Below are 14707 nucleotides of genomic sequence, written 5' to 3'. Positions count from 1 at the left end.
TTAAATTAGTACGCCTCAAAATACTTTAGTCATTAAACAGAATCTGTGAATTTTTCTTTTGAAGTTATTATTTTCAAAAACCATTTCATGAATTATTTTACACTTCTAATACCACATTTACTTGCACATAACGATTTCTGTTTCACCATACTCTATTTCTGCCTTTGCAATAAAGGAATATTATAATATAGGCATTAACCACAAATAAAAATATTCATTACATTTTACCCTTTCAACATTCAAAAATGAAACTTTGTAATTAAAATGCAACTCATCTCCATCAACCTTTTATAGTAAACTGTTAATAAAGATAGATGTGAATTGTTAACTAGGAGGCACTGGGTATTCCAAGGACTAAATATAAGGCACTTTGTTTCTTCCATCGTATCTATATCTTAAATTCCTTCGGCTCCTGTCAGGGAAAGGCTTCCAGGTGAGCAGTCTGTCACTCTTGCCTAGGATAATAGATTCTCCAGTGACTTTTGTTACAGCTCATGTCACAGGATTAAAACTATGTGCCTTGAAAATGGCATAACATATGTAGCTGAATCTTGTCAACTCTCAATAATCAGACTCTGTTTGGCTTCACAAGCAGATGCAGATTAGAGAAGCAATATAAATATGCAAATCACAGTGGTCCCCTTTCAGCACCACTGTTCCTACCTCTAATGGCCCTCGCAGAAAGTCTGTTTGTTCAGCTCCTACTTCCAGTGCTACGTCAACAGAAGCAAAAGGACGGCTGGCCATCTGCTGTCGTTCTCGAAGCAGTTGCTGGAGGGGGTTAAAAATGACTTGCTTTAAAACAGGTTTAAAAGCACATTAAATTCAATATTATCTGGTTCCATTTTTTAACAAATGGCACTGAAAATTTAGGAATCACTTCATACACATATCCATATCTAGAGCACTAAAGATGAAAATTACTTTCTTCCCATGGCCTGGGTTACACTTCTATAGAGGCGTTAAATGTATGGTGCCTACAAACAACTTTTCTCCTGACCTCCATCCCACAGGCCTAATAAAATGTACTCAAAAGCACTTTGAAAACCTCAGGTGAGAGGTACTACTTAAGTAAAAAGTGCTATTACCATGATGACTATGCCAAGTTTTCCCACTCAAAATAACTCATGTTTTTCCTTAGCTGAAAAAAAAAAAAAACAGTAAAAATGTTTAAGAAAAAATAATGAAAAGCTGTCACAGTGCATTAATAGAGATTAAAGGAACACATACCCACCAAGATTAGGTTTTGTAAGTCAAGATTCCCTGTCAATTACTATGGAACCAGCAGGAATTGTTATTGGTAGTGTTTATAACTTTATTTAAAGCCTCTGTGTTCATTATTTAAAATGAGGAATGATTATTAAGTTGCAGAAATGTTGTGCCAGGACTTCTAAGGCACCCTCGGATATTTTTCTTTCTCCTTTTGCCTATTCTGGGCTTTGTCCAAGCTAAAACCAATAAACTAGCAAGTCCCAACCAACTAACAAGCTAATTTATATGTCTCCCTCTCCTTGTAATTATAATACTCATTAAGTCATGATAAGAAAAAATTGATGACCTGCACTAGATACTTCAATTCTTGCCCCTCTTATTCTATATAGCTAATAAAATTATTATTAAATATTAAAACAGGATGAGTGATGCAATTAAATACTCTAAAATGAGAAGAAAATCCTATCATTGAAGAATGGCAAAATCCTCAAACACAATGAATAGCTTCATTATTTATAGAGATTTTTAAAGATTCACTGACATTAACTTAAAACATTAACTACTGGTCTTTGAATGCAAATGGGCATAGCATTGTGATGTAACATTCACAAAATTCCCTTGTAGATGATGAATGGGGACATGCTAATACTTGACCAGCAGTTCATTATTTAACATTTTTGTTTAAATTCTTGGTTTTTATTATTGAAAAGAGAACATTCACATGATAATATGAGATAGAAATAATGTAACTGTTAATGAATAATAGTGTAAGTTCTTACATTATATACTTTTTAGAAGTAATGGATTTGAACTAAAAATATATATTCAAAGTAATAAGGAAATGTTATCTAAATTACCAAATTATTCATTTTAATGTAAACTCAAAATTATATTATTAAAAATACAGGTGCTCGAAAATAGAATCTAATTTATGCCTCTCTAAATAGGAGTGTCTAATTGATCTGAATAGTGTGTCTGTGCAAAATGCAAACATAATGTTATTTCAAATATCAAAGTAAGTGTAGAAGACACCATGGTCTTTGTCTTTGGTAAAAACATACACACCAACACGCCAAGACATACACATGCCTGTGTACACACAAATATACAATCTACTTTTCCTATAGTAATGTACAAATAGCCTTGATAAAATTGTAAATTCCAATTTGTGTTTGAAAACAATTTTCTAAGATTTGTATTAATAATTTTCTCTGTTTGTATTAGTTCTTCTTGGCTTAAAAATGTATCTCGTGTGATTAAGTGATTTTTTAAAACAAATGAACAGCTGCTTTCTTCACCTTGCCTTTTCCTTATACCTAAAGTAAAAGTTCTACAAAATATAATTAATGAATACTCAACATCACAAATTATAAGGTAAATCAATAAATATTCCAAATTCACTATCTTTGATAAAGAGTAGAGTTCTCTGGAATATAATGTATTAAAATTGTGGCCCTCAGCACTTATAATTAAGAAAAATCAGTGACTGATACTTTTGTTCAATTTTTTCAGTTTATTTGTAAAATGCAAAAGTATTTTTAAAAATTCATTTGTCTTCTGAGTTTTGAGTTTCTATCACTTTTTAAGAATTAAATGTCTTTTAAAATTATTTTTTGCAAGGTAGAAGAAAAATATTGTTTTTGCTCAGGACCTTAACACTATAGTTCATAAAGCAAGACATAGTAAAATATAAATAATTAGGGCACAATATAGTACATCAGTAAAGGGTATAAATAGGAAATTAGACAAATGAATTTATTCTGGGCCACTTAGAAGAAGACTAGACGACTCTTGCTGACATAGCTGAGTTTCTGACTTTAGGAAACTAATGCAAATGTTCTTACTGTGAAACTTAGGAAGGGTAAACTTTCTCCTGAAACACTCTTGCTTTGGTATGATGGCCCTAAAATAATAAAATGGAATAAACTGTGATTATCTTTGTTACTAATTTTTGGTGTGGTATCCTTAACAATTATCCTGTCTTGCCAATTAATATCTGGATGCATTGCTTCCTGAATTTTGCCCTCTCTATGTCAGAACAAAGATGATGCAAACAACATGTTTATAATTTAAATTGTTAAAATTTACACAGATAATGACATGCAATATAGCCAGATACTGGAGTGAGACCTGCTTTGGAATACCAGTTTCTCTGGTTTTTAGTTATTTGAACTTACCTCTTAGCCTCCATTTTTTCTCATCTGTAAAGTAGGGGTAATGATTGTATCTACACCTATACCTCAAAGAATCTATTTTAAATCCCAGCTTCTCCACTTACTAGCTATTAAACCATAATTAAATTACTTAGACCTTTCGAATACTCATTCTTTCTCTCTATAAAATGGGAATAACGATATCTCTAAATCGTAAGGCTGGAACTGAGGAGATGACATACTTGGACTGCTCAGCACAGAGGCTGGCACATTGTGAGCACTCAATAACTGTTAATTGGTACAATTATTATGTTAAATTTCAAGCACTATTTTTGTCTCTGAAGATGGCACACTAATTACCATAAGCCCATTTTCTTCAGCACTAGTGACACATTTTGCTCTACTAGTCTCCCTTTTAACAAATGTTGCAAATTTATGAGACAGTTGGAAAATGTCATTATTGTGGTAAAAGGAATTTAGATTTGGAACTGCTTTTTGCCATTTGTGGCAAAGAATGATAAAAACTCAACCTGAGAATTAGGAAATAGTATATAGTACTTTCTTAAGAAACTGTGAAAATTAATCTATTTTCTGTGATTGTGTTTTATATAAAATGAAGCTTAACATTTTGTACATGATAAGAAGCCATATAACAGATGTATCTGTTTTATAACTAATCTGCTGTTGCCAATTATTCAGCAGAACAATAAAGCCGAAAGAACAAATTGATCACAATACAATAGATTACATTCATGCTGCCATAAACATTGTTGTGAAGAACATTTAAAAATTAAACAGATGTTAGTTTCATATTTGTTGTCCATAATAACTGTTTTACTATTTAAAATCTCTTACAAATCATGGAATTAAAAATAATATGAAAATCCATGCTTAAATTTGACAACCAGGTATAGTCATTGATACTATCAAATGTATATATGAATACAGATAATTCATCCAATTAATACTACTACTTCAAATATTCTACCATTCCTCAAAGTTCATACTAGCCACCTACTGCAAAGCATCCAACTCTCAGACAGATTTTATGACAACAATCCTTAAAAATCCTTACGACAGATAGATTTTACAATAATAATCCTTAAAAACACACATATGCACAAAACAAAACAGTACTACCTCTGCCCTCAACTGTCTTCCTATCTTCTACTACATGACTGCTATGTGTAGGTTCCCTATCTATCCTCTCCTCCACCTCCACATGTCCTTCTATTCCATCCCAAGTTTGAAATGATAACCTCTCCTATATTAATAAGGCCTTACATCTTTACATCTCCATGCTTTTCTGGAATCTTCTTTAAGGAAAATTTTATTTTTAGTTGTTTTTCATTCCCTTCAGCACGTAGTTGGTAGTAAATAATATTTGATGAATGAATCATGAATGTGTGAATAAAGTATAACATAAAAATCTGTTTCATCCAGATGTGGGTAGAGGCAAGTTATGAGAAAACTGCTTTTAAGTATGAGTAAACTTTTAAAACTATGATATGTCCTTTGAATTCTAGAATTTATATCTTATCTTCAAAATAGTGATTTATTTTTTTAGAATGAGGCAGTTTTGTGAATCTGTATTTCAAATCAACATCAGGTTTCATACTGCTCCTCATTTAGCTTATTGCAAAACTGCAAAGATTATGGAAAAAAATGTCATAAACTCATCATAATGCATTAATGTATCTAATAGCAATTATATTGCAAAGATTTTCGAAAGGTATAAAAGGAACAATCAAAATGATTTTTTTTCATTACTGTTGAGCTTACATACTAAAATGAACAAAGCATCTGAATTAAAAATTAAGCAATCATCCATGAAATAGAATATTTCTGTTATTAACACAAACACATTTAACACAGAATAATATAAGTAAACAATCAATTTTGTTCTTCTGGTGTTAGCATAGTGTGAAGAAGTAAAGAGAAGTGTCAATATCTTTTAGTATCATTGAATCAGGAAAGTGTGATATTCAGTCCTTTTATTTAACTAAATCTGCAAGGCACAGGGCTCAAACTCTTATTCAGAATATGGGGCATCTTTTCTTTCCAGTCTTATAGTCTGAAGGTGGTTTTCCCAGATAGTGATGTTAGTACATTATGGTAGTGGCTTGGGAAAATATCTTTATTCAGTTTATTTCAATTGCTTTTTCAAGGTCTCTATAGTCTTTGACCTACTGGCAATATGCTACTTCTGAAACAGTGTTAATTTAAAAATGAATGTTTTCTAGTAACTTCCTAACAGGTATTTACAGAGTTTGCTGAAAAATATTCATTTCCAATAATTTTTGAAATTTCTCTGCTAATTGACATTTTTGCGATATTTGTATTAACATGCAAAATAAACTTCAGTAACTGTCCAGAAATGCTTTAATCATTGAAAACATTCCACTAAACTCTAAGATTACTCATATTTTCTTTATTATGCAAAAGCAAAATGTTGTCAAATGGCCATAGCAGATTTCCCAGGTAGTAGGTTGCTCAGGAATGCAGGGTTGCTGTTTGAGCAGTAATGTGCCAAAAACAAAATCTACTTTTTACTACCATCAAGCTTGCTACCAGACAGAGGAAGAACAAAGGAAAAATGGAAAATGTTCACAGATCTTTGATAAAGACATAAATTTCAATATATCCTCCAAGGTGCTAACAGCTTATATCAGCATATATATTATATTAATATATGTATATATGTATACGAGCGCTGTCTGGAAAGTATCCAGCCATATTATACGTTCTTGCTATATTAACAATGGCCGGATACTTTCTGTACAGACCTCGTATCTTTGTGAGTGTGTGTGTGTGTGTGTGTGTGCGTGTGTGTGTATAAAATGAGATTCAGAAAATATGATTAAGTATAGAGTTTATTTGAGTGCAAAGCTTAAGAATAACCAACCAGAAATACCAACTCCAAACAAATGGGGTCAGTGCTCCAAAGTGGAGAAGTTAAGGTTTCACTTACACATAGGCAGAGATAGAAAAATTTTATCAGGATTACATTTTCCATACAGAACCAGTGCATATGCCACAGGAATTTGATTGGTTATGGATTGCTACATTCCAAGGAAGATTATTTTATAACTCCATGAGGAGGGGTAGTGATCTGAAAGGATCTTATTTCCAGTGCCCTTTGTCCTTAATTATTCACAGAAAAAAAAAAAAAAGGCAGAAGTTGCAGTTGAAAGTTCCTATTTGATAGTGACTCAGGCTGAATAGCCACATTCCTGTCAAGTCTCAGAATAATTTAAAGGTCCAACAGCTTTAAGTTTGAATTATTTTAAGTTTGGATTATTTACTTTCTCACATACATATACACACATACATATATTACACATGCATGTTAATATATATGTGAAAATAAAAGCATGAATATGCATATAAATTATACATATTATCACTCAAAGTAAATACATTATTACTCAAACTCAAATTAAAACTAAAATACATATAAGGCCAAGGTAAGGATTAAATAATGTCAGCGAATGAGGGTCTTTGTTATCATTTGGATAACACTGATCACACAATTGATATGACCAAGATACAGTCTTCATAGATTTTTAGACCTGGAAGGGACCTCACAGATCCTCTAGGCCAGAGAGTCTTCACTCTGCAGATCATAGACCTCTAAAGGGTGAATACATGAGCCCAAGGAAAGTCCATGAACTTGACACTAATAGATGATACATTTCCTTAAAATGTTTTTTCTATAATTTCAATGGATTCAATCACTTAATGTACTGCGGTCTTCAGAAGCTAACTGCCTCTCATCCAGAACCAAAATGTACCTCTACTATCTCCTTAAATTCTTTCAAAAAACAAATCAATCAATATATATTACTGCTTAAAAATAAAACAAAAAGGAGTAAATTCTAAAAGCAAGCAAGACTACTTTAGAATTCCTGGGACATCCCTACTTGCTAAATAAGAACTTAAAAATTATCTTAAAAGCAGAATGGATTCAAAGCTCAAATATCTAATTTGAAAATTTCCTTTTCTTTCTCTCTTTTATCCAGCTCAGTGATTTTTAAACTTTGTTTTGTATGCAAACTTTGGTGTATGTGCAATACCACTTATACTCTATACTAAATGATCTTGTCTCTACAAGAAAACAGTCTTACAGATTTTAGATCATAATTCCATATAAAATTAGTTTCATTTGTCAATATTAACAAAAACAGGATGGTGTAAACTATGTGGCCCAATAGCATCACCATCATTGCTAAGTAATAAAAACTTTCTATTGATAGGAATTAAATATAATATTCCTTACTTTTATAAGTATGGTCATTTAAATGTGAGTTATCTTTGTGTAGGTTAATTTGGGAAATTTCAAAGAAAATAAAGTGTGACAGATCTTATCTTCACATATTCATGCTTGTACATTCTTAGTTAAATATCACGGGAGCCAAAATCATACTTCTTACATAGACAGTTCATCCCAGTTGAAGTTTGAAGCCAGGAAAATGAAAACAGCACCTGATGTCTGTCCATTGATATATCACTAATAAGTCTTCATGGAAAATAGGTTTAATTTAAAAGGTATATAATTTTACTAAAACTTGAATTTTTCTCAATATAAAAGCTGTATTTTGAAGCATACCATGAGGTTGCTTTTCAAATCAGTTAAGGTTTATGACATTGATAAACCTTGGTAAAACCATTTTGTTTGCAAAGATCAAGCTGGTTTACAGTATGAGCAAACAAAGTAAAACAATATCCCTACCTAACTATCACAGCCACTTCAGAAATTGCTAATATTTACTAACATTTCTTTTAGCATTTTGAAGCAAATTAGGAAAGAATTGGGAGCTTCATCGTTTCTCTTTAGTCTAAATGAAACATTAACATGTCGGTTTTACTCAACTGTGTGCCTGCTGACTTCATTATCAAAGAATTCCAACTTGTGAACGTGAAGACTTTTCAAAAGACAATCACTTGTATCTTCATAATAATGAAGAATTAACATTGCATGTAAAATTTTGATTATGCAGATGATATACCTGCGTAAACTTGTTTTTGTCTTATACTTATTCACCAATCAGAAAAGCTCTGTATGGCATGTGGCACATCTATTCATGCATTAGCAATATGAAAATAATTCTCAGTGAAATCTAACTGCCTTGTCAAGAAATTTCATTAGGTACTGGAAGCAGATTATGATGATCTTTTTTACTCTGCATTCCAAAGGATGATCTTGAAGAGTTTAGAATAAAATTCTGCGAAAAATTTTCTTCTTTCCTTTTTCTTTTCTTTCATTCTTTTTTAAAAATGAAAGTCTATTCTTACAACAATTTGATAGTTCATATCTGGATTTACTGGGTGAATAAATTTGCTTGTAATCATTCATTAATTGAACAAATTTTTACTGATCTCCTACTGTGTGCCACTGTTCTAGGAACTGATGTATGAGGTGACTCTTTTGATCCTATTCAGCAAGCTTTTTCCATGCTATCAAAAAAATATCAGAGACTCTTCTGAGCCATGTGCCGAGAGACTGGAGGCAGGCAACTAGCAGACAGTATTGTCTGACATTGGAGGAAGTATTTTTGTAGCCTGGAGTTGAAAGCAACAAAACTATTCCTTAGTGGGCAAAAACCTGAATATATGCAAAAATATTGCAGAATTTTTTGAAGGTTACTTCAGGCAATTTTAAAATTAAAATATGGGTTCTTAATCTTTTTTTTTGACATAGATGGCATCACTGATACAGACTTTGCCAAAGATGATCTCACTTTAGGATAAAAGAAATCATGCAATATGGATTTATCTAGAAGAGTCTTAAAAACTCTGCTATTGCTTGATACAGGCTATCCTTTCTGGTGAGTGATAGGAAATGCAACAGACCTTTGCAAGACAGTTTCTTGTTTTTGTACTTGTGACATTAAAACAAAAAAGTCAAAAAATGAAATGCTTATTGCCAATTTTAAAGACTACCTTAGGCACTTAAAAATCATAATTAACAGCATATAGAAGTCTTGTTTGTTCAGCATCAACTTATATAAACAAATAAATGAAAACGTTAGAGAAAAAAATTGCTATGGAAAACATAAAATTGTCATGGGAAAGAGGCAGTAGAGAGAGGAAGTGCTTTAGATAGGGTTGTTATAAAAGGTCTAATAAGAAATGACATATTCCCTGAAACATTTAATAGTCAATCAGAATAGTAATGCATCCCCAAAAGCTCAGTAGTTTAACACAGAAGTTTATTTCTTGCTCACACAAAATCCTCTGAGGGTCTAGGTGACACTCTATCTGGTTATTTTGCAATATAGACTGCTTCAATCTTGTCACTGTCCATCTCAAACCAACTTCCTCCACTGTCATGGCAGAAAAGAGACTAGTGAATCCTGCATGGACTTTTCAGTGCTATTGCCCAGAAGTGACACATATCATCAGAAATAGTCACACAACCCAAGCTAATTACACAGATCCTAGAACATGTAGGAGAGTAAATGGAATACTAGGTGAATGGAACAATGGAAGCTAGGACAGAACATACCAGGCAGAGTGAATGGCAAGTGCAAAGTTCTGTGGCTAGCCTCCACTTACAGTACTCAAGAAACACAACAAAGGCTGCTGAATCTTAACAAGCAAGATGGTGAGGAACAGACTGGCCAAAAGATAATATTGGCTTTATCAAAGTTTAGAGGAATTGAAGTAACATCTGTAAATCATCAGGCACATATGATCTAAATAAATCAGGTTCATTATTTTTTAAAACATAATTTCTCCTTTTATTGCCCAGACAGTCCATTCCTATGGTGTTATAAGTAGCTTGGGACAAAAAAAGCACAAGAAATAGGCTTTACCATCCTCAAATAAAGTTATTTAGCACACAATTCAGAAACAGCAACAGCAGTTAATCTCAAATACAATGAACCCAGTTCTCCCAATAAGTATCAAAAGGTCAATTTTATATGTAACCTTCTTTAATACAAAAGGCCAGGTGGTTGTAATTTATCTGAGCAAATCAAAATGAGCAAAAGGATGAGCACTGAAAAGGTCATTTCAAAGCTAGATCCCCAGAATGGATTTTAATACATATTGCTCCTCAAAGTGCAAAAATGAGAATCTGGATAATTTCAAATTTTGAAACTCATATTTGAAAAAAATTTTCACACATAAAATACCCTCACAGTCATACTGTGAAATATAATACTTCCCCAACTGAGAGGTCTAAGTTATATGAGAAACACTTGTCTTGCTCTCAAAGAGAACACACGAATGCTGTGTCTTTGATACCCAGGAGGTGCACAATATGATCAACTCAACCTCGATGAATGGAAATATAAAAGCAGCTAATTACAATAGAAACGACACATCGACTCCTGCTTGTGTGCCAGTAATTTACGACTGGAGGCTCTTGTTACAATAAAGCTCAAATCAATCTTTCAGTAGTCTTACCCCCCCCACCCCAAAAATTAATTTACTAAAGAAAGATTTTTCCCCCTAATTCTGGGAATCAATACAAAGCTCACAATTCCATTCTGAACCACAACATGCCAGCTTCTAGGTAAGAAATTCTCCATGCATTCAGATCAAAGATGGCGGAGTGGTGGTGACGGCCTGAATCTGCGCTCCCGGGAAGGAAGGCATCGATCCGGACCTGCCACAACGCTAGAGGACCGCTCCCACACAGGAACAGCGGTGTGAATCCACGGAGAATCAGTGTGGGACAAACAGAGCGAGTGAGGTCTGAGGTGAACGAAAATTGGGAACGCGGGACAGACACTAGCCAGCGGAGCGCGGTCGGATACACCCGCCCCCAGCCGGGGCGGGTGCAGCCTCTCGGGAAAGCGGCTTGCCCTCCGCTCCCAATTGAATAGAGCCCTGACCCAGGCCAGCGCAGAATCACTGAGGGATATGTGGCGCATTGGAGACAGGAGGCTTTTTTGCGAAATTACCTTAGAACCTGGGGGATCTCAGCTGAGACAGCGCTTGGCGAGGAGGGACGGATCTGCCCCAGGGTGGAAAAACACAAAAGACTCACGGACAGCAAATAGCGTTGTACCCCGTGCTGCCTTTTTCAGCAGTTCTCCAGCCGGTCACCCCCGGTGCGTGTCCTTGCTGGCCAGCCCCTGGGCAGTGGCGGTCTCTGCCTGCCGGGGAGCCGGTCCCCTCCAGCCCCGGAGCTCGGCAGGCGCCATCTTGAAAGCGAGGGCGAAACGGCTCGGGAGCCAAAAAGTGCCCAGCGGCTCTTTCTGCCCGTGCTGCCTTTTTCGGCGGTTCTCCAGCCGGTGACCCCCTGGTGCGTGTCCTTGCTCGCCAGCCCCTGGGCAGTGGCGGTCTCTGCCTGCCGGGGAGCCGGTCCCCTCCAGCCCCGGAGCTCGGCAGGCGCCATCTTGAAAGCGAGGGTGAAACCGCTCAGGAGCCAAAAAGTGCCCAGCGGCTCTTTCTGCCCATGCTGCCTTTTTCGGCGGTTCTCCAGCCGGTGACCCCCAGTGCGCGTCCTTGCTCGCCAGCCCCCCGGGCAGTGGCGGTCTCTGCCTGCCGGGGAGCCGGTCTCCTCCAGCCCCGGAGCTCTGCAGGCGCCATCTTGAAAGCGAGGGCGAAACCGCTCGGGAGCCATAAAGTGCCGAGCGGCTCTCTCTGCCCGGCGCCCTCCTCTGGTCTCTGAACCAACGCCAGGAGTGCGGGATATGCCGGGGCCGTGCTCGGGGTGAAGGGGCAGAGCTGCGCTAAGGCGCAAAAAAAAAAAAAAAAAAAACACAACACGAACAAGAAGAATAGGCTCGCCGAACTGTATATTTTATTCTTGGTAAATTTCTTCTGGGTTTTGTTTGTTTGTGTTTGTTTTTTTTTTTTTTTTTTCCTTTTCTTTTCTTTTTCTTTTTTTTTCTGGCGGCTCACGAGCCGGACAGCCTCGGCGGGCACCTTTGCCCTCTGGGCCTCTGGCTGCCGCGCCTTTTTGAGCGGGGAGGTTGGATCCCCACCACCCTCGGAGCTGTGCGGGCGCGCAGACGCCATCTTGAAATCCACTGCGAAACCGCCCGGGACCCAGCCGGGCGGGCGTGAAGGGGCGGAGCTGTGCTAAGGCGTAAAAACAAAACCATCTAATGGCCGCTCCGGGCCCAGCCGAGCGGAAGTGAAGGGGCGGAGCTGTGCTAAGGCGTAAAACAAACAAACAAACAAAAAAACATTGAGTCGCTGAATTATATACTTCAGATTTGTGTATCTTTCTGCCTTGTGGTGTGGTGAGGTGCTATGTAGTTTGTTTTTGTTCATTTTTGTTGGCGTTTTTGGTGTTTTTTGGTTTGGCTTTTTGCGTTTCTTTTCTTTTTTCTTTTTTTTTTTCTTTTTCTTTCTTTCTTTTTCTTCTTTTTTTTTCTTTTCTCTTTCATTTTCTCCTCTTTCTTTTCTTTCTTTCCTTTTCTTTTTTCTTTTTTCCTTCTCTTTCTCCTCTCTTTTCGTCTTCTAACTGGGGACCCACGGTGAGCTTCAGAACGGGCCAGGTCCCTGGCTCTGGTACATACCGGATCCTGAGCAGTCACCCCCAAGGCCGGAGATCTGCGGGCACGCAATCGCCATTCTAGGGCCCACAGCCAAGTCACTGTGGAGCAATAGGGTACCAAGAGGCTCCCTGGACGGCCCTCTTCCCTGGTCCACGGACCTTATATAGGATCCCCGCCCAAGTGTAAACACTGAATACTTCTCCAGAAGCGAGAGTGTGGAACCTGATCCCTGGGGACATTGGGCCAAGACAGACTTTTGCCCGTGGGAGCTACAGCAACTGGGGCGCTGAGCAAGCGAGGTCACCGTCCTCGCCCCATAGCTAGTATCTTGCCTGCAGATAGAGTCAGAAACCTCCCCTATAGAGGAAGAACCAAAGGGAAACAAACAAACAAACAAACAAAGAGAATTTTGGTCTACTATTAGTGTGGACCCTGCCTGCCTTCTGAAAGACCACAACACAGTGTTCTAACTCACCAAAGCGGTCTTGGATCACTCCAATCCTCTAGGATTGGACCCATCGGAAGCAGTCCCCCAACGGAAACAGAAAAATCTCTAAACAATACACAACAGTCTCCCCTTCTTGCCAAAAGAAGCAACATACCTAGACTGTTTCACAGCCTAAGAATAGAGCACAAAGAGTCCTGTTAACCAGACTAAATCTATAAGTAAAGATCCAACGATAAATCTAGATGGGAAGGGCCCAGCGAAAAAACACGGAGAGCACAAAGAATCAAATGGAAAGCTCATCCCCAAAGAGAAATACCAGCTCCCAACCATTTGACACAAACCAGACTCAAAACACTAACATGTCACAGGAAGAATTCCAATTATGGATTATAAACAAGCTGAATAATATACAAGAATCAATGGATAAACAACACAAGGAAAACACAAAAAAAATACAGGATTTGGAGGAAAAATTCACTAAAGAAATTGAAATATTGAAGAAAAACCAAACTGAACTCCTAGAAGTGAAGAATTCACTCAGAGACCTACAAAACACTGTGGAAAGTCTCAAGAGCAGGGTAGATCAAACAGAGGAAAGAATCTCAGAAATTGAAGATAACTCCTTCCAACTAAATAAGTCAGTCACAGAGATAGATCGAAAAAGTAAGAGAAATGATCTGAGTCTTCAAGAAATGTGGGATTATGTGAAGAAACCTAACTTGAGAGTTATTGGCATTCCTGAGGGTGAAGAAGATAATAAGCAAGGGTTGGACAAGCTATTTGAAGACATAATCGAGGAAAATTTTCCAGGCCTTGCCAATACTCTAGACATACAGATTCAAGAAGCTCAAAGGACCCCTGGGAGATTCATAGCAAATAGGAAAACACCACGCCACGTAGTCATCAGGCTGACCAAAATATCCACTAAAGAGTCACTTCTCCGAGCTGTAAGGAGAAAGAAACAAGTAACTTACAAAGGAAAACCCATCAGAATTACGCCAGATTTCTTAGCTGAAACCTTACAAGCAAGAAGAGGTTGGGGCCCCATTTTCACGCTTCTGAAACAGAATAATGCCCAGCCTAGAATCTTGTACCCAGCTAAGCTAAGTTTTCTATACGAAGGAGAAATCAAGACATTCTCAGATAAACAAAGGTTGAGGGAATTCACCAAGACAAGACCAGCCCTCCAAGAAGTACTCAAAAGAGAATTACACACGGATCAGCACAAGAAAGATCCACGAATGTAAAACTACTCAAGAGCTAAAGATCAAATTCCAGATACCACAATGGCCCAGGAGAGAAAACATCACAATGAAGTTCTACCCAACAAGCTGAACAAAAAACTGTCTCACTTATCAGTTTTCTCAATAAATGTGAATGGCTTGAACTCCCCGCTCAAGAGACATAGACTGGCCCAATGGATAAAAAAATAC

The 14707-nt window shown here is 36.9% G+C and overlaps 1 protein-coding gene across 1 annotated transcript in view; it reads right to left on the bottom strand.

The window, feature by feature from the left end:
• Positions 1–14707, bottom strand: part of ATRNL1 (attractin like 1) — a 563691-nt gene that overhangs the window by 197923 nt on the left and 351061 nt on the right. The window contains exon 27 of the mRNA XM_069459886.1: positions 664–771. Coding sequence (XP_069315987.1) covers positions 664–771 — 108 coding nt within the window. The remainder of the gene's footprint in view (positions 1–663; positions 772–14707) is intronic.

The sequence above is a fragment of the Eulemur rufifrons genome, chromosome 28, assembly GCF_041146395.1.
Source record: "Eulemur rufifrons isolate Redbay chromosome 28, OSU_ERuf_1, whole genome shotgun sequence".
Classification (NCBI taxonomy): Eukaryota; Metazoa; Chordata; class Mammalia; order Primates; family Lemuridae; genus Eulemur; species Eulemur rufifrons.
Note: the sequence above shows the minus strand (reverse complement) of the source record. Positions and strands in the feature narration are given on the sequence as shown.